The sequence below is a fragment of the Anabrus simplex genome, chromosome 3 (genome assembly GCF_040414725.1).
Source record: "Anabrus simplex isolate iqAnaSimp1 chromosome 3, ASM4041472v1, whole genome shotgun sequence".
NCBI lineage: Eukaryota > Metazoa > Arthropoda > Insecta > Orthoptera > Tettigoniidae > Anabrus > Anabrus simplex.
The window spans coordinates 489713500-489734614 of NC_090267.1; the positions used below are offsets into that span (position 1 = coordinate 489713500).

Genomic DNA, 21115 nt, shown 5'->3' on the forward strand with positions numbered 1-21115 from the left:
CCAGTAGTATTATTAAATAGATTTATCGAAACGTATCTCTTGATTTTTATTTTTAAAAATTATTTGAAATATGAGAGTTTCCCGATGACAATATCAGATAATGGCTACCATTGCGATCGTCTGGCGTGTGATTGTAACTGGATTATAACTTTTTCAACAAAATAGATTCCACAACGATGTTCCAGGATAAATTTTCGGTAGAAATTATCATTAAAAATTCCATAGAATTGCCTACAGTCATAGATAAATAAGCATTCGCGCATACGGTCTATGAGTCACGCCTTCGTTATTTTTAATCTCCTATTTTCTCAAATTATCGATCAATATGTGCTGCATAAGAAGAAGTTATGTTCAAAGACATACTCTCTTCCTTAAATGACTCATGTAATGGACACACAAATAAAATCCTATCTCAAGATCCATTTATAAGTCTCAAAAATACCACACAACAGTAAATGCAAAATTTGTGAACATTCAAGCCACGACCAATATTCCAGGCCTACATCTACTTCAATATAGCACACATTAATCACTTATAAGCACAGTAACACTTACACTTATGACCTTTAAACATTCTATTAGACCGTAATAATGTTTATTATTATTATTATTATTATTATTATTATTATTATTATTATTATTATTATTATTATTATTATTATTATACGCGCGCGGTCGCGTCATCCTAAATTCACAGAACACGTCGATATTCTGTCCCAAATAATTCAAAAATTATTCCAAAATTATTTAATAAATTAATAAATGTTATCGCGTGGGTCAAATACTTTTAACACTTTCCTCGACTTATTATGGGACAGTGAGAACACGTCACGAAGTACTCACTCAAATAGAATGAAATACAGGTCCCAAATACACTCTCACATGCATCAAACCTACCAACACCAGTGAAAGAAGAGTGAAATTCCTAACTACAAAGACTATTAGAAATGATCTCAAATATTCAAGCAAGGACTACGTCTACATAATTATTACAACAGAAAATAGAGAAAAATATAATTTAAAATCTTAGCTGTAGTAGACTTGGCTTCTGGACTCGGTTGATGATCAGTGAATATTTAACCGGACTTCATCTCGGATATTATTCTCCCCTGGGCTGAATTATGTCTCACATTTTAATTACACATGGCTGCAGCAGGCGAAGGCTTAGGACAGTTACAAACTCCGTCGTAATGTTGAAGTTCCATTCTTCCGAAATAATTCAGGACTGCTAGTGACCTTCCATCTTCTGGTGAAAGCTGAAACTAAAAAGTTTGTTTTAGTAATAGTTCCCAACACACACTTGATTCTCCAAGTTGGCACAGTTTTTACGTACTTTAAAAGTTCCTCAGGTTTGTAAAATTAAGGAAGTCTGAACTGCGGCGTTTCCAATATTTTCCGTATCTCAAAATTTCCTCAGAAGCAGAAATAATATCATCCTTCATCAAATGAATGCTTATAATTTTTAATATCGTATATGTCGTCTCCAATTATACATGTGCTCTTATAACACGACGACGAGTACTTGTACGAAGCAATTATTCACGTAGAAAGCCGAAGACAAAAGAGCGCAAATTTCCCCGATACATGGGTATTTATTTCTTCAAGACGTAGGTGTGCTTGTCAGTTGAATTTTATTGGCTGAGATTTAGCGATCGGGCTAACCTTGCGATTCAATTGGTTAAATATCATGACGTCAAAATCTCAAAGTATTGATCGCTTTTGGTCTGGTAAAATTCGTGTCCACGTGCTACTCAGCTGAGGTCTACAACAAGGCTCAAAAAAAAACCATACTTGCTTGCACGGCGGGGGAAAAACCTGTTCTGTGGCTGGCTAGCAGAGACAGTGCAGAGTTGAACTCTCCTTCCTAAATGATAATTTTATGCATTGTTCCACCCCAGTAATAAAATATTCTTTCCATACAGACCAATAACCAATTTTCAAGGGTACAGTAATAAAGAACTCTGGCCACAGTTACGTGATAACGGGAAAAGACCATGAATTCCTGAACTTCACAGGATAAGTTGCAACCTCGGGGAGCAAGCCATTAGCGTCAGGAATGTTTAGTTTTGCTTGCCGGTTAGCAGCAAGATTGCTGAATAACACAGTTTGTGCTTTTCGCATTAGAAATTTATTTTGTGTTGAGTGGTACTGTGAAAGGTAGCAAATATTTGTCGCCTGATAGCATTGTGTGAAGTTGACTAGTGTGGTGCATATTTGTCTTGTGACAGCCTAGTTATGAATTCGTATATAGTCGTGAAATTCCTTACTAATGAAGACGAGATTAAAATCTATCAGAAAGTGGACTGGCACTCACATCATTAAGCACGCAGAGGTAGCATGAATGTTGATACTCGCACCTTCGAGTTTTGACTCAATTATTCGAGTTGGTCCAATCGCCGTTTTATTGATTCAAAACGGCGGCCAAAGTCGCACTCTCACATGGTCAAGGTCGAGTGTAACCTCCAATTCATTGTCTAAGAGTGTGAACAGAAAATAATGTTTAATAACCCACTGGTCCAAAATAAAAGTCTTCTACTACCGTTAATTTTAGAAAGAGTGTGATCTGCAATAATACTTTGATATTTTTATGGCCCCCCCCCTATGCTAATGTTTTTATATTTGTCTGATGGTGTTTTTACACTTTTCAATGCACTGTTATTTTATAATCCTTAGCCGAAAAGGTTTTCATATTTGTTCTCGTGTTTTTCAAACCTTTTAATATTCTCCGCTCATCTTTAGAAATAATAGGTATAGTTTTCACTGTACCCAGCAGGTACATGACATAAAACGCCATCATATCGGAAAAAATCTTATCTGGTGTTTCCATATCCCTGTTGGATAGTTTTTATTTGTGTATTCAGTAGAACGTTTTCTCGCTTAACACGTTCTTTTTTCTGGTCCCCTGCAAAAACGTCTTAGGTTTTACTGTGGTAGTTTATCGATAGTTACAAATTAAAAAAATACCAATTTCCACTTACTATGGGACCACTGCAATACATTGAATTACAATTTATCCATGTTTCAAATTAAGCAATTCAAATTACATGTAAAAACATATCTTGCAACCTTGGGTCTTATGAGAGAACTTTGAATTAGACATTATTTAGAATTAACCACTTAACTGAGCATTAATTTTTCACTTGTTTCATATATTTTCTTTTTACTTCAGGTGACTTTTCATCAGAAAGAAAATGTTAAAATATTGTCAATGGTTCGGGATTATCTCCAAAGTTAGCATGAATCCCGCCATTGCTAGTAAAATCGAATCTGTTGCGCGGCCCTACAAACATAACAGAGTCAGTCTGAATGTCTTCAATTTCTTCACATTTGTGTCTGTCATCGTGAGATTCATCACTCGATTCGGAAGAATAATTGTCACTTTCGTCTTCACTTTAATTGCAAAGCAAGAGCATATGCTCAATATCACTGCTAAATAACTTTGTTTACACTCAGGGGCGGTTTTAGCGTGGAAGCCATAGTGCATCGACTGCTGACCATAAGGAAAACCTATGTGCATGGCCTCATGAATTCTATGTGGAATATGATATTGAATGGAAATAAAATGTATTTCTTTGTTGCAAAATAAGGCCAATAGATGTCAGAAGTATGTATAAACTTCTGACGCTTATAAGCGGTTGACTCAATCTGTGATAAACACATGAACTTGGACGACACTTATATGCGGTTCACGCAACTTGCGAATAATTACCTTCAGGCTGGGAAGGGGTTAACTATGTTCTAACTGTAACATTCTATAATGATGGACAGAAGGACGGACGGACGCATAATTATCCGTACTAATGAAGGTCATGTCTGCAAGATTTACTTCTTTTAATTATTTAGCTCAGTATCTGTTCAATAACGTGAAAGTCTTGAGAATGATATTTTTCTTCTTGTGAATTCATACCAGTGTCATCATACCACTGAGATTTCATTTTTATGAACTTACTGATAGTTGGTGTAGAACTTGAAGGTAATGTGTGTTGTATTGGGACCAAACTAAGCATCCATGCCAGACGACGAATCCCAATGTCTGTCCACCCACTTGGCAATAGTGAGCACGCTACCGTCTGAGGTGGTCCACCAGATTAGGTAACTACCAGTTACATGCTTGCTTATGTGCAGTACCTACTGCCTCAAATATTTTCACTGTGTTTCAAAAGTTTATTAAATACTCATTTTCTCAGATACAAGTACTTCCAAGACATGAAACTTATTCTGATATCTCATTTTCTTTCAAGAATATCAGTCTAGAAGTCCTGAAAACTATTTCAGAAACACCTTGTTTGTCAGCAACCTAATATACTGTTACAAAGAAAACACTGTCTGTTTTATTATTTTAATTCATTTCAGGATGACTCAATAAAAACTCTCTCTCTTGTTCAACCATGAATGGCCACGCTTACTGATTGCTGTCTATTTACAAGTCTCCTCTCTTTTCACACAGCAGCAAATCCTGGCTCATTGGAATTATCCTAGTCACAGGCTCGCCTTCCTTTCAGTTCTCCAAGTCTAGTCACCCCATACAGCAACTGGATGCAGACAGCGAGATTAGAACACAGGGCTATTTGCAATGCATGATGACTGTTCCTTGGTTCAACTTCTGAAACAGTCCGGTAATTCACACAGTCCAACACGGTGAACAACTAAACAGCAACAGATCAACAGTTAAACAGCAAGATATTACTCCTCACAACAACGACCATTAACACTGTTCCAATTAGGGCTGATGACCTAGCTGTTAGGCCTCTTTAAACGACAAACAACTTTACTGTTCCAATTACACTCACCATAGTTGCTCCAGTTGCGGACTCTGTGATGGTCCTCAGTCCGCAGAATTACATACACACACAGCACTCCGAAGCAGTAGTAAGTCTTCTGTTCCATGCGCTGTCTTCTGTCCAGCTACGCACTAGTCACTTCAACGTAAGAACAATCGACCCCATTTATGGTGGCCTTATATTTATACTTCGATGATGGGTTACTAGAATATTCAGGATTTGGCTAGTGATGGAACATTCTCATTTTACCGTCCGGAAAGTGCATAGAGAAAATAGACGAAGGGAACAATAGGGGAGAAGCCATGGCATGTCCTCGGGCGGGCTGAGAGGTTCTCCGAGGTCGCTTAGTCGTCCCTTTCAGGAGATACCGCAGGGTCTGCGACAGGGCTGATGGTTGCTTGAGCTCTTAACAGTACTTATATTTTTGTTTCAGGTCAGCAATGTGGATGAAGTGTTGGTGTGCCATTCAGACTTCTTGGACCTTTGTCTCAAAGATTGCATGTTAACAAATCCAGACCTTCTGCAGAACGTCTATCATCTTCTTGATGTCTGCGTTGAATTCTATGAATTTATCCAGGTATGCTAGTGATATTTTATTTTATTTGAAGCTACAATAATAGAAGGGTAATACATGGAAGATAACTATGCATGTAAATGTGAAATATTGCATGTACAGCACTAAGCAAAATAACTGCACCTGCCATTCATTATAAATGATTTAAATTTCTGTTGTTCACCTGGCAGCAGAAGAGCTGGACTGTATTTTTGATACTGTGTCAAAGTTCACGTCGGCCATTCCTATCGCATACATTCGTGATCATAACTTCGTGTGATTCTTCATGTCACAAGGACATCAATGTGTTATTTTCGTGGCAATGTACAAGTTCGTACATGTCACAATGTACTGAAATATATGTAGGATGAATTGCCTTGTGTCCACCAACATGGATAGTGACTGTGGATATGGGTAAGTTTCCTGATAAGTTGCTGTAAATGTTCTAGCTCACCACCAGTGACTCTTCTTTATTCTATTTTCTATCACAACTTACTCAGAATGAATTATAGCTCAACGTTATTATAAATGTCTTTTGTATTTGAATCAGCTTGTATTAAAATTTACCATATTTACTTGTGTATTAGATCCCCTTGTGTATTAGACCCCTCTCGGATTTTCGAGACAAAAAATTGAAAAAAATAAATCTTGCATAAATCTCTGTAATTCGTCAGAGAAGAACAAAGATTTTGCTTCAAAGCGGGTATAAGTCTTATTGCAGCTCTGATGACGTCTCACAGATTTGTGAATAATTTTGTCCGTATGACCCTCGCAATGAAAACACACGTCAAAGTCATGTGGTACATCTGTATATCGTAGTTAAGAAATGTCCGCCTCCGTAGCGTAGGCCTACTGTAGCTCTGATGACGTCGCACAAATAGATGAATAGTTTTTGTATCCAACCCGCGCATTGCAAACATGCATCAGTCATGCTATATGTCTGTGTTTTGTAGTTAAGAATGTCCGTCAGCGTAATAATGGTTAGCACAATTAGCTGCCGTTCTTGGGAGTCTGAGGAGTTCGATTCCCGGTGCCGTACTGCCAGAAATTACGAATGGCAGGAAGGTTAATATGCAGTAAAAATGGTACATGTAACTCGCCTCCACCAGGGGCATGTCTAAAAAGAGGAAAATAGTTTACTTTAGTTGATAAATATTCACGGTTGTTGCTATTAATATAACAGGTGAGATCATTAACAAAGTGATTGTTTAATATCTCGTAACTTGGGCCAATATAGGTATTTTTCTTAAAGAGAAGTAAGTTTAAAATGTGATAAAAACTATCCAATCATAATGATTGTTTTGCTTGCCACAGTACCTAACAAATAATAATATTGATTTTATGTTCCCGCTTACTTTTAACAATTTTTGGAGACACCAAATAAAACGTACTGGGGTATGCATTAATAAAGAAAATAGAGATAATGAACGTACAAAATTAAACATTATGATAATAAAATGCATTACTGCCACATCTGTAGATATCCATAACTGCGGCAAACTCTCCTGTTATCTATTTTTATTCTTTCCGTCTTGGAACTTCTGGCACTATCCGGGCATACCTAAGCAATGCGGTCTCTCTTATCTCATTTACAGCGTTTTAGGTAAATCCTGATGTGATAAATGTAGAGAACAAGCATGAAATATACTTAAAAATAAGGGTCTGATTTTCAACAGCCGCAGTTATCTAAAGAATGCTTCCAGTTACATGTATTATATTCGGAAGTACAACTCGTAACATACGCTGGTGGTGTGACACGCTTTCCACAGCACGGCTTTATTCGGAAGGAGTGGCTTCTGCTACACGTACACTAACTGGGAATATCAGAGAGAATCTCCAGAAACCATCTGGGAATAGAGTTCACACTGTTTGGACTCTATAGTCAGGAACGAAACTAGATTTAAAAGGTTCAAAAAGACAGGACCTCAAATGCTCTCGATTGCAGTGCATGGCTGACGAGATGGCAGTGAAGATAACGTCACTTGGAATGACGACACACCGGTAGCAGGGAAGTTGGTGGCGCAAGACAATTAAAATGAAAGCAGTGATCAGGTTTACGGTGGGGTAGGCCTACTGCTCAACTGACAGTGGCAGATGACTGGCCATTAAGTTATTTTGTATCAGTATTGCATAATATGATAATACGATACCCTTATCCCTTTTCTCTATGGGGTTGAGTATGAAGCGAAACGAAACTTCTTAGCGAATTTTTACGATGGTATGCCCTTTCTGACATCAGCCTTATCAGAGGAACTAATGAGATGAAATGAATGACATGATATGATATGAGTAACTAAAACTGACTATATTTACTTTATATATAGGCCCAAAAGTCGTGTTCACCACTTCTCTTTTTACATTTAGAAATGCTGCCTTCCAACGAAAATAGCCATTATAACTGAAATACATTCATAAGTTTGTTAAAGAATAGTGTAGAATTTTTACATGTACATTATAACCTAGAAGTCATGTGTCCACTGCACAAAATTTGAGGTTATTGCGTATTGGAGCCCCCTTCACTTTTTTTGGCTGTAAACATGGGGGGGAAAAGGGGGTCTAATACGCGAGTAAGTATGGTAGTTCTCTGTAGGGCTGTAGAGAAACTTTGGATAGAAGGCATATCAGAATCATAAAAGTTTCAAACCACACTCTCTTATATATGTGTATTTAGTGCAATCATTATGTTTGTGTCTCTCTGGTACACCACAGCATGGTGCCGTTACAATTCTTCACTCATTCCTGCAAGAGACAGTTGCGAGCATACAGTGTGAGGAGTACGCTTCTGTTGAGTGCAAGCGGTGGAACTCGAAAATGTTAGTTTAAACAGTGGACAGATGTCATGTTCTACCTAAAATTAGGCAAATCCACTAGCAAACTGTTTCAGATGATGAAGCAAGTTATGATTAGAGCCCTGCGCGGTTATACAAAATATTATCTGCATCTGCACTACCTTCATCCGCATCCGCTCTTCTTGCATTCAAAATAGTTATCCATGGATATTGCAACTGTTTAACTATATTACAGCCAAGGTATTGAAACGCATAGATCTGTTAACATATTCCAACAGGCTAGCAATGAACAAAGTAGTATAAAACCTAAAAACCCCATCCTGTTGTAAGATAACATGAAACATTGCTGCAAAACTTAAGAAAAACAATCTAAGGTATCTTTTGTTAACATGGGTGCTTGCAAAGAAACTCTCCAGATATGTTTTTAAAATATTTGCAAAGTCAAGTGAAACTATACCTGGAAACAAACATTTTTACATAATCTACTTTAATGTCTATATATATTTTCCAGTACAACATCAGTTTACAAACTGTCAGTGACCACGAGGATTCTGAATTCTAAATGAAAACCAAAGGTACATACTACTCTGTAGAATAAAATGACACACAACAATATTGTGAATAGCACAATAAAAATCTATGAAATGTCGTGAACTATGTATAATACGTAACTTCCACTGATGGAATTTTTGTTTTGTAGTTCATATTCAGTTTAGTACTGCATCCATCACCATCACTGTAAAATATTAGGTAATGCAATTAGGCTAACTGTACACAGTACTCTATTTAAACATTGTGTTATTGAAAGAAAGAAAGAAAGAAAGAAAGAAAGAAAGGAATTATGCAGCTACCTGGCTAGTGTGGAAGATTGCTGTTCAGGAATATGTCATCAACTTATCTCGGTTTGAGAGACGTCCGCTGATCTTGCATTATTCACCCCACAGTGGAGAAACTTCTCTTTGAGGTAGTGCTAGTTGCTGGAATGGTATGTATAAAATAAGCCAGTTTGGAAAGATAAGGATATTGGTTTTCATGTTCACACCACCAAGTAATCAAATCATGTAGGTCCGTGGACTCGATCTGTTCATTATTGTACCTTGAAACGTCATCCACTGTAGCACTAGTATCTATTGCACGTCCATCGTCAGATGAATTTTCAAATTCACTGAAAAATCCCTTACTTCTTTGCTGGAGGCTCTGAGTTGGACTTTTCTGGAACTTGGAGCTGGTTACTTATTGTTGGCAATGAATTTCCTAGCGTCAGATCTCGCTTTGTCTCTGTCCGCTTCACTGAGGAATTTTAAGTTCTTGTACTTGGGGTGTAAGTAGGTAGCTACCTTATGCACTGCTGTTATTTCCCACTTGCTAGTCAAAAGAGGTCTTACTCTGTCTTTTAAACTTCAAATTAACTCAGGATGCTCCTTTTCTTCCAAAAAGGATTGCAGTTTTAATTTCCACAATATAGTCAAATAGAGCATTGGTACTTTTTGAAACCTGCAGTTCATCAGATGCATTTTTAAAAGGTGTTAGGAAGCCACTGACATCAAACTTTTTTTTTTTTTGTTGTCAATGCTGTCTATCATTCATTTTGGTTAGAACTTCAAGAATACTAATCCACTGCGAATTATTGGAGTCAAACACGTGAAGTTTGCTATTCCATCCTATGTCTACGTCACCTGTCAAAGACTTCTCTAAACAATTTTGAAGGCCAGATCTTTTAAAGAAAGTTGTGAGCGCTTGGCAAGAGCTTACTAATCCTTGTACAACACTTGTTTCCACTTCCCGTTCACCACCACTGCTTGTTGTGTGCTCCAACACAGTGTTGAGTATATGTGCTGAGCATGAAATTCTTTCACACTGATGAAGAGCTGCTATAATATTCGAGCCTCTGTCTGTTACAAATACATTATTGTCCATGGCAATTATATAAATTGAACAATCGCAATATTTTTACGAGCTCAAGTTTGATATGTTCTCCTGTTTTCTTTGTATCACTGTCCAACTCTCTAGTACACAATACACGATCTTAAAGTTTCCTGTCTGCAATATAATGTATGGTCTCGCCCAAGTAATTTATTTTACAATATGAATTGCTCCATAGATCCAATGTTATTCCTCCTCCAATATCACTAAATATACTGTGTAACTCCTTCGATATGCTTTCTCGAAGCAGATCAGCGGTTTCCTTCAGATTCCTTCATACAGTTGTTGGGTGAAGTAATAACTCTTTAGCGGTTACTGCTCCGTACTTTGCTCCCACATCAATAAGGAACTGTGCGAGTTCTGTGAATCCGTCCCCTGATGCAATCTCAGAAGGCATAACATCTTAAGACACGAAACTTAACAGTTGTTTTGTCACAAGTGTCTTCAAATTCGATGAAAGATCTGGGTTCTTGATATCTAATTTAGAAGTAAAGAAACTAACTTTGCTCTTTTCGTTACCTTTACATTTGTGTTTTATTAAGTTTGATGTTCAAGATTTATGTCCTGTTTAATGATACACTTTCTTGCATGTAAAACACCCTACTACATCTTTCACTTTCTCATTAACATCAGAAACATAGCCAAATTTCTGCCACATCAACAATTGAAACTTTGTTTTGTGCAGTAATGTATATTCACCTTGTTTTATTTTATGGGATTTTTGGTCCATAATGATACATTTACCTCAGATTGAACACTTGCAAAAACATTCTCTTAGTAATGATCACCAAACCACTAGGCAATGTTGTCTGTGCTCGTCACGTAGGGTAAGATAACATACAGATTTTACAAGAACTACTATATGGTCCGGCAGATAACTTGACGTGTGGACGCGTAGAGAGATACTTGCCTCCAGTTTGGAAGCTGCTTATGTAGCACACGGCTGATAGCGAAGTGACAGCTATCAGGGAACTGTTAACAGTATCTGCTACCGGATTGTAAATTAATTCATAACAGCATTTATTATTACATCATAACTTTAAGTGCATTTATTCCGATATCCTGTCTCGTCTAGATATGTATTTATGTAGTTTTAGGCATTGAAAATAAAAGGCAAGTGGCAAATGGATGTCTTAATGAAAGCACCTATTGTAACAATTCTCACTGGCATTCAGTTCACCCTACTCATTGGTTCCTAAAAAATCGAGCATTATAAAATCAATACTCAATGGCAGTACCACTTTGTCTTACTTAATTCATTGTTCTTAGGAATGTTGCTCTTTATATACCATCATTCTTCCACACCAATGTCAAGGGTCGCCTCACCAAAAGCAAAAATAACTGCATGAAATATATGAAGGACTGACTTGTTGAGATTTCTAGAGTGTACCTGATTGAAAATCAATAAACATCATTATTTATAAATTATCAGCAAAATTATTCGCACTGCCACGTAGTTTAGATCCATCAAGACACTAACTTTGCGGATATCCATGCAGGGCTTTAGTTATGATGTCATATTGGGTGGCAGTGCTGTGTTTAAGTGGAACCAGTGCTTTGCTCAGGAGAGGGCAGTTTGAAGACTGATGAACAAGCCGAACTGAATGCACGATCAAAGACACTGCATTGTTTGTGTGTGCCAGCGGCATCCAAATTGTCAACGATCTTGCATCAGCAGTAGGGATTAGTGATGGTACGTTCAACAAAATTCTGTCTGACCTGAACATGTTGCGTGTTACACATCACGGTGTGTGCTTCACCTCTGACAAAAGCCCACATGACTATCTGATGACCGTTTGCTGGGACCTGACCAGTAATGTTGATATTGATGGGACTTTCCTCAGCTGGATCAAAACAGGAGATGAAACGTGTTTTCTATACGATCCGCAACTGAAATGAAAATCGGCTACCTAGAAATCACCTATGTCAGTACGGCAGAAGAAACCCATCAAAAGGCAAGGTGATGATTGAACTAGTTTCTGACTCATTGGGAATTTTGCGCACTGTGTTCATCACACAAGGAGTAATTGTAAACAAGAACAGCTACAGCCTACATGATACAGTTCGTAGTAAATATCCTCAGGTGTGGCATAGCAGCTGCTACATGACAGTGACCCTGTGCTTGTCCAACAGTAAAAGTTTTACCACACCCTCCATACTCGCCTGATTTTGCACCATGTGATTCCCATACTTGAAAGCAGTTCTGCATGGGTGTAGACTTCATTCCACAGAGATCATTATTGCCACAAAGGCAGTTGTACAAGATCGTTCTACACTGGGTCATGGTGCACAGGTCCTAAAAGTATTAATCTGTGAGAGGTGCAAGTGTTTTCCAACATGTATGCTAACATTGGCTGATGTGCATAGTGGACAACAATTACTATTTTGAGAGACTATGTAGAGCTATGTAAGTGTACTCCATGTTGTATGGCTCCCTACGCTCAAGGCACCGGTAGTATATATTAAATTTGAATCAAGATATGTATAATTTATTGTGTTGTGAATTTGACATACTTTAGATTATGAAATTACCATATTTCTCCGAATCCAAGACTGTGTTTTTCTCTCAGAATTTCATGTGAAAAATCAAGGGTCGTCTCTTGCATTCGCAACTTATGCACAAAACTTGTTGACCATCAACGTCCACGTCTTTATTATATATCGCTACTGTGTCAACCGATTGTACTGTGCCTCTGTGTAACGTCACTGGTTTTTGGAAAATAGTGAAGAGAGAATGAAATTCTTTTAGCCCCTACAAAAACGTTTCTCAAATCTGCAGAATGACATCAAAACATGCATGCGTTTGTACTCTTAGAAAGGCGACGGCTACTCAGTGGCAGAGTTATAATGCATATACTGTACCTCCAACAGGTTCTTTTCGATATTATGCTGCCAATTTTAAGTTAATGGTTACTAAACATATGGAAATGAAGAATGATTGTGCAGCTGCAAGAAAATACGGCATTACTAAAGCCAATGTTTGGTGTTAGCGTGAAGAAGCAGCTTAAAAAAGTGTACTCTACGAGAAGTGCATTCAGTGGCCCATAACAAGGACGCTTAAAAGAAGTCAAAGATGAAATTGTGAGGTATGTGTGCGACAAACGTAAAGGCGGAATGGCCATACCACAATGCACAAAACTCGTTGACCTTCAACGTCCGCGTCTTCATTATACATAGCTAGCTGCTGATGCCAGCCGAATCTGGCAAGCGAGATGTGTGTCTAGCAGCAGCCATTTGTACCTGACACTTAGTACAAGTAATAGTTTTATAGACAATAGGAATACGGTATTTTCATGATGGATCATCGTATTTTAGAGACACGTGAAACGGGTATTACTAGCAAATTTCCAACGGGTTCTCTTCGATATTATGGTGCCAGTTTTAAGTTAATGGTTATCAAACATGCAGAAATAAAAAGTAATTGTGCAGTTGCAAAAAAAAAAAAAAAAAAAAAAAAAAATCCGGCATAACTAAAGCCAATATTTGGCGTTGGCGTGAACTCAAAGATAATTAAAAATGCATACTGCACAAGAAAGGTATTCACATGATTTCACTAAGCACATTTTAAGCCAGATTTAGTTCTTTTGAAGACAAAAGTGGGGATAATTTTGCGTTTGGGGTCGTCTTGGATTCGGAGAAATATGGTAAATATAGACACTTGATTTAGTGTAAGTATTTTTATGTTTTCTTGCTATTTGCTTAAGGAGGTCACTGCTCTGTGTGTGCGTGCATGTCTGTGTGTATTTTAACAATCTGCTTTCTGTCCATGCTGCTCAGCATATGGGACGCTACTACATTGATGCAGAGCTCACATCCATGTTAGGGTCAGGCTATGATTCTGACTCTTGCAGCGAGGTATCACTGCTTTTAATGACCTGCTTGGGAATGCTTCTTATTGCCAGTTTTGATTTTAGATTCTTTGTATTTGGACAGTAAAAATAGTTTTAAAAATAAAGTTGATTATATACTGGTGCAGACTTTCACAGCCAATGTCAACTAACAAGTTTTCATCTTTTTTTTTTTTTTTTTTCTTTTTTTTTTTTTCTTTTACAACGAAGAAAGTATCTGGGCAGTTACATTCAATTGAGGACCTTAAAAACACGCTCTCTCTGGTACAGGCATGTATCATATTACCTGTTCGTGTGAGAAGGTTTATATGGGGACCACCAGACCTAGTATTAAAACCAGTCTGAAAGAAATTGTGCATTATCTTCATCTCATTCAAACAGAAAAGGCTGTAGGGGTGAAGCTTGGCTTCTCTCTCTCTCTCTCATTCCTACTTAGCTCGATAGCTGCAGTCGCATAAGTGCGGCTAGTATCCAGTATTTGGAGATAGTGGGTTTGAACCCCACTGTCGGCAGGCCCTGAAGACTGTTTTCCGTGGTTTCCCATTTTTACACCAGGCAAATGCTGGGGCTGTACCTTAATTAAGGCCATGGCCACTCCCTTCCCACTCCTAGTCCTTATAAGACCATCTGTGTCGGTGCAAAGTAATGCAACTTGTAAAAAAAAAATTAAAATATATCTCTTTCCTCAATCATAAAATGTAATTTGAGCAAACCACAGTTCTGGCTATCACCTGCCAGTACCTTGCTCATCTTTACTGAGAAGGAGCGAAGAAAACAAAACAAAACAATAGGAAAGAAGAAGGCGTACAGATCATCAGAGTTTGGCAACTCTTGCTTGTTGCCAAACAACATTAGAATGGCTGCATTGTTCATACTGTGCAGGTCCTGAAAACACTAATCTGAGAGAGATGCAAGTCTGTGCTGGAGCTACCACCTAGTCTTTGATGCTTTGATAAAAGTACGGGTGCCCGCCAGCCCATGTTATATTTCGTCTTGACAAGGGCTACTGAAGAGTAGTTGTAACGTTAAAATATTTAGAATGTCAACACAGTCTAAAATCAAAGAAAAGGATCAAAGCTTTTAAAGTTGACATTAAGTATTTGTTTCGTTGTGTATAATGATTTTACTGGAAGATATGAATTGGAGATTTGTGGCTATTTCTCTTGCAGCTGCACCAGTACATTTTTTTTTTTAAATCTTTTGCATGTTTTTTTTTTTTCAGTGGTTTATCAGATATTAGTTTATATATAGTAATAAGCATAATAGAATATAATCTATGCTTTACTGCTCTTTGACATTTTATCCTTATCTCACATCCATTATGGTTTAAACGCTAACGTAATTTCATCTTCATTCATCCTTCATAAAGAATTCCTGGAAAACAGATATAGCTATACATTTGTACATGATCTTATATTTCTTAGTAGCACAGGAAAAAAGAGAAAAGATCCTCTTTGGAAGACAATTTTCCTGTGAAGTAGATAGCAATAGTAACAGTCTAGGTCAGAGATTAAGCTTTCTTAACATAATGCTAATAAATTAAATCTGATGATATAGGGCCTATGTTAGTGAAGACTAAAACATTTAAATGTATAAACCTTTTTAAACTTTTGGAAACTTCTGTTGAAAAGTCTTGGATTTGTATTAGGAAACTCTAGCGAGAAATTTTACATTTGCTTTCTTGAACACGTAAACATATAAGATGTGCATGATTGAGTGTTGTCAGATAGTAGTGTTTTGCAGTTATGGATGGTTAAATGTTAATATTTTGTTGAAGCTTTAAAATTATGAATTAACTTACATATGTTTTCGTTAGAATGAGTGACTATTCTTATTTTTATTGGATACTTCACGTTTGTCTACAAGTATCAATACTTCAGTCCTGGAGACAAGACTTTGACGTGCGTGGAACGACTGTCATTTGTTTACGCACTCGCAGCCTTCTTGGGAACGATGTTGTCAAGCGGTGCTCAATGCTGTCAATTTTTCTACTTAGGAACTAATGAGTGAGTGGTGCTTCAATAGGTGGTGGTGTCATGCAGACGGTTAGGATAGGGCCTGCACAAGACCAGTGAAACAGGGATAAGCGGCCTTAGGCCTCTATTTTCGTGTGGAAACACGATTGGTCCCGACTGGTTCTTGCCGTGCGGATGGTTAGGATATGACCTGGACAAGACCATTGGTCTGGACTGGTTCTTGCTGTGCGGACAGTTAGAATAGGATCTGGACAAGACCTGTGATATACGACAAGCAAGAGGGGCGCTTTTATTGTGCTGGGGTTTTTAACTGATTATGATTATCATAATTGACAGGAATGCAAGTTGCTACTTCAGCAATGAAAATAGCGTGTAATACTCTTCATTAGGTTATAAAAGTAAATGAAGGTCATGGGGTGGGATGGTGGGTTCCTGGACATCGCTATAAACACATCTCTCCTCTGAGATGCATTCCAAGTAAGATTTCATTAATTTTGACTTACTTGTAACATTAGAAAAATCTTGTCTACAGGGCTGGAGTTTTACCCTGTAAGTATATAGAGTTGGGTGAAAGCAACACACTGATGAAAAGACCATTTTTCTTCAGATTTCATTGAGGGGAAAAACAGGGCTTTTATATGTACTTGAAATTAGTTTTGCATTGTTTATTCATGATGTTTGACATTTTCTTTTTTGCTAATGCATTATTACAAAGGTTATCTTTTGATTTATTAAAAAATAAGTTGTTTCACCATACAATACTAGAGAATGAGTCATTTATTTTCTCGTTAGTAGTATTGTATTGAATTCTATTTGTTGGAGAAACCATATCATTAAAAGAATAAATTTGAACAATTTATAATAACCATTTTTGTAATACTGTACTGGAAAAATCAGAATGTAAATTGGTTGATATTACAGTCGCATTCATTTTTACATTTTTAAAATTTTTAAAATTTCAATTGTCACAGAAGTTGTATTGGTCAACATATTTTTCTGCAAAACTTGTAATAATTTTGAATGAGAAAAAACCATACTTTGCACCACAGGAGCAACAGGATGATAAAGAAGGAACCAAATAATGTGTTTCCCTTGTTTTAATGGTGTTTCTTATAAAATACAAACAATATAGTAAAGCCGATGTGTTTCTTTTGGATAGCCGTATCCATTCAGTTTAATAGCTTTTAAATGTAATGTGTTTGAGAGATATTTCTTGAGGTTCTGTGTTCTTTGTAGAGTTTTCTCTTGTGTAGGAGATATTCTTAATGAAATTTGATAGAAAGTTTAGACTCAAGTATGTTCTTCAGAACTTATTCTTCTTTTGAGACCACAATGGATCACTTTAATCAACCCTTTGGTTTGACGATTTCTTGATAGGAACTGTCCGAGCCTTGGGGTCTTCCCAGTACTTCTTCATACGTGTTGATGTTCTTCCCCTTTCTTGTGTAGAGAATATTCTAGTTGGGATTTTCTTTTTTGTGAGTGTAAAGTGGAAAGTCATATTTTTAAGTGTTGTGTTTACTTTTTTCTTATCCATAGTGTCATCTGGTGTAAGGCCAGTTTCTTTTAAATCCTCCCTAATTTCCTTTATCCATCTGCATCCAGTTGTATTTTTTTGAATAAAGATTGTACTGCACTAGCTGTTTCAGAAGCTGTGAATCTGGCATTCTCAGGATGTGGCCAAGGTACCCTAGTTTTTTCTTGCGCATGGTATCAGTAACAGGTTCTAATTTCTGATATACAACATTGTTAGGTACTGTTTGCCACTGCCCATGTTTTTGATAGCTTTTATCGATACAAGTTCTTCCAAGTTGTCTTTCGTTAAATGGAAGAATGTTTTGCGGCATATGTGGCTTCTGGCTTTGACTGTATTGTAATGTTTGATTTTTGCATTAATGGATGAGCATTTCTTTTTGTATTTTCCCGTGTTAATTTTTGTGTCTTAGATAACTTGTTTGCCCTTATCTGAATTGAAGGTTTTTTTTTTTTCCATTTAAATTATTTGTTATTAACTCACCTAGATATTTGAATTGTGTTAAAATTGTAATTTTAGTATCATTAATATGTGTTTGTTTTTGGAGCTTAATTTCTGTGTTCTCAAATGATATTTTAAGGCCAATTTTATTTGCAATGGTGTGAAGCTCTGATATTTGAGTTTTTGCTTCATCTAAATCTTTGCCTAGTAATGCCATGTCATCTGCAAAACAAAGGCAATTTGTTTGGATTTTCCTACCTATTTTAATATTTGAAGGGCATTTCCTAAACCATTCTCGCATTACCATTTCTAGTGCACAATTAAATAGTAATGGTGATAAGCCATCATTCTGCCTAACCCAGTAGTCACTTCGAATGGGTCTGATAATTCGCCTCTGAACTTTACTTTTGATTTGGTCTCTATAAGAGTTAATTTTATTATATTTACTGATTTAGGATGTAATCTTGTGTGTTGTAAAATTTTTAATAAAGATTTCCTGTGAATACAATCGTAGGCCTTCTTGAATATAATACCAGTATAAATGGTCTGTTATTGGACATAAATTATAAATTTTCCAGCTAACTCATTCCTGGTTGCCAGCGTTTCGCCCCCGTGTGCTAAGTTGGGCTCGTCAGTTGGTACTTAGCATGGCTAGTGCATACCGTGGAGGCCACTGCGTAGGCTACTTGGAGCCACCAGCAGTGCCGATGTACTATGAGAGACTTTGTCTCATTTCCAAAACTTGATGCCTGCTTGGCCATCAGATAATATAGATGTTGATTCCCATAAGGAACCTGAAGTCGATAAATTTATCACATATCTCTATTTCTTTTTCTGTTGTAGCCCATTATCAGTTTGAGGCTCATAATTTGGTCAGAGCAACTCCTCCAAGGCCTGAAACCTGCCTGATATTCTCCTCGTTCATTGTCAAGTTGTAATTTAATTCTATTGAGAATAATTCTAGAGAAAATTTTATAAGTAATGTCTGGGAGTGAAATCCCTCGGTCTGTTTCATTCCCTTTTTTATCTAGTGGCTGTTGTCCATTGTTCTGGGAATTTTTCTGTAATCCAGATGGTGAGTAGTTGTTGATGAAAGGCAATTATTGCAGAACTTCCAGCATATTTCCAAATTTCTGCAAAGGTCTGGTCTTTTCCAGGTGCTTTAAAATTTTTGTCATTCAGTGCTGTGTAAAGGTCCTTTCTTCTTCTTCTTCTTCTTCTTCCTCCTCCTTCTTCTTCTTCTTCTTCGTCGTCTTCTTAGTCTTCTTCTTCTTCTTCTTCTTCTTCTTTTTTTATGACCACATAGGATCACTTTAGTCAGTCCGTTGTTCAGGTCTCTTTGAAGGGATTGTTGGGGCTCTGATCTTCGTGCCCTTTCCTCAGTTGAAAATGTACGTGTTGTTGGTTTGTTTTGTGTAAGGGTAAAGCGGAGGTTTGTATTCTTGAGTTTTGTATTCAATTTTATCTTATTTGTGGTAAAGGTCCTTTATTGTAGGAGGGTTTATATTCTCTGTTGGGGTTGTTATCGGTGTATTGACATCTAAGTGAAGGAGTTTGGTTGGATCTTCACAATTTAGGAGCCAGGTTTTGTGCATTGTCATGATTGTCGTGGGCTAATTCACCATTTCCATCTTGCAGGAATAAAGTCGGGGCATCATACTTAGTCAAACGTTTTTTTAAATTTTGTAATAATTCAGTGAACGTGATATTTTGAATTTCTCTTCAATTGAGTTTAGAGTTTCTTTAAGATACTGTCTTTTTAATCTTCTTAAGGTTTTAGTTGTATCTTTCTGCTGTTTAACTAAATTTTGAAAAGATACTTAAGATTTTTGGGACTGGTGCAATAACCACGCTTTTTCTCTTTTCTCATTGATATCGCCAAATTCATTATTCCACCACTGATGTTTTTTACGAGGCTTTATTGGGGCCATTATTCTGCAATTTGCTGAAGGTTACTAACTAGGTCATCTATGGTATCTATAATTTTAATTTTTTCTGTTGCTTTATGATAATTTTCATTTTTAATCAGCAGTGTAGGAGCTATTTTTCTTTTTGGTTTATAGGCTTGTTGTAGTCTGCTTTGGGGAGTTCATTTGATTTTAATTTTAACTACATAATGATCTGAGCCTGTGTGTATTCCTCAAAGAACCCTGACATAAATTTCTTTGTGATATAATTTATCCATAAGTACATGATCTAATTGCCATTCACCTTTAGTGTAATCAGGATGTTTCCATGTTTTGAGTTTTTGTGGTTTTCTCTTAAAATACAGTATGTAGATTTTGATATTAGGCCATAATTCCTGCAAAGATCATTGGTTTTTGACCAGTTTTGTTTGTTCTCTTCTGAACAGGCCATTTACCAGTTACATCATGTTATCTACATTCTCTTCCTAGTTGGGCGTTAAAATCCCCAATTAATATTTTAACTCTGTTTTTAGGAATGTTATTTAGGATATCTTCGAGTAGACCCGATAGTTTTCTATCTCTACATGGTCTTTTAAAGAGTTATTCTTATCATTGGTAGGAGGATGTGCATTAGTTATGGTATAAATTTTATTAGCTTTCTTTATCGTAAGTGTGGAGATCGTTGAGGAGTGAGATTTCTTTTGTATAGAGTTTATTTTAAGGCTAATCAAAAAGCCTGTTCCAAACTGGGGAATATTTTTTGTTACTCTCTTTCCTGGTATACCATTGTAGAGTCTGTACCCTCGATATTCCAGTGCGTCCTAATCGATGTTTCTAATTTCCTGTAATCCCATAATGAGAATCTTGTGCTGGTCCATTTCGTTAGGTATCACTTTTAATTTGCCAATTTGTAGAAGGGAATTTACATAGTGTGTTTCAAAATATGACATATGGTTTGATTTAAATTTTGACTTAGGTTCAATAGTCTTGTCTGTATGTGGGTATTTCAATTGGATCTTCAAGGTGGCAACCTACTGTATCCGAGTACTGCCTTCTCTGACCATTTGGTTCAGACGGTGGAATATTCCTTTGAAGACTTTCCATAATTGATTGTCGAGGTATCACCTATGGTGGGACTAGGTCCCCAGTTACAACTCTGGATGTGATCCAGTGAGGTGATAATTATTTATGAGGTGGTGATTAATGAAGTTGTGAGAAAATTACAAATAAGGTATTGAGCTTTAGAGGTTGCCTCAAGATGTTCTTTGACTATCATTTTACAGCATTGAGCCAACCTTCCTCCTTTCCCTGGGCTTGGGACCGGCAACAGCATCTACTGGGCTATTCAATCCACCCAATAGGT

At 36.9% G+C, this 21115-nt stretch overlaps 1 protein-coding gene across 1 annotated transcript in view; it reads left to right on the top strand.

The window, feature by feature from the left end:
• LOC136867464 (gamma-tubulin complex component 2) overlaps nucleotides 1–21115 on the top strand; it is a 165707-nt gene that overhangs the window by 127435 nt on the left and 17157 nt on the right. Inside the window, exon 13 of the mRNA XM_067144671.2 lies at nucleotides 5215–5358. Coding sequence (XP_067000772.2) covers nucleotides 5215–5358 — 144 coding nt within the window. The remainder of the gene's footprint in view (nucleotides 1–5214; nucleotides 5359–21115) is intronic.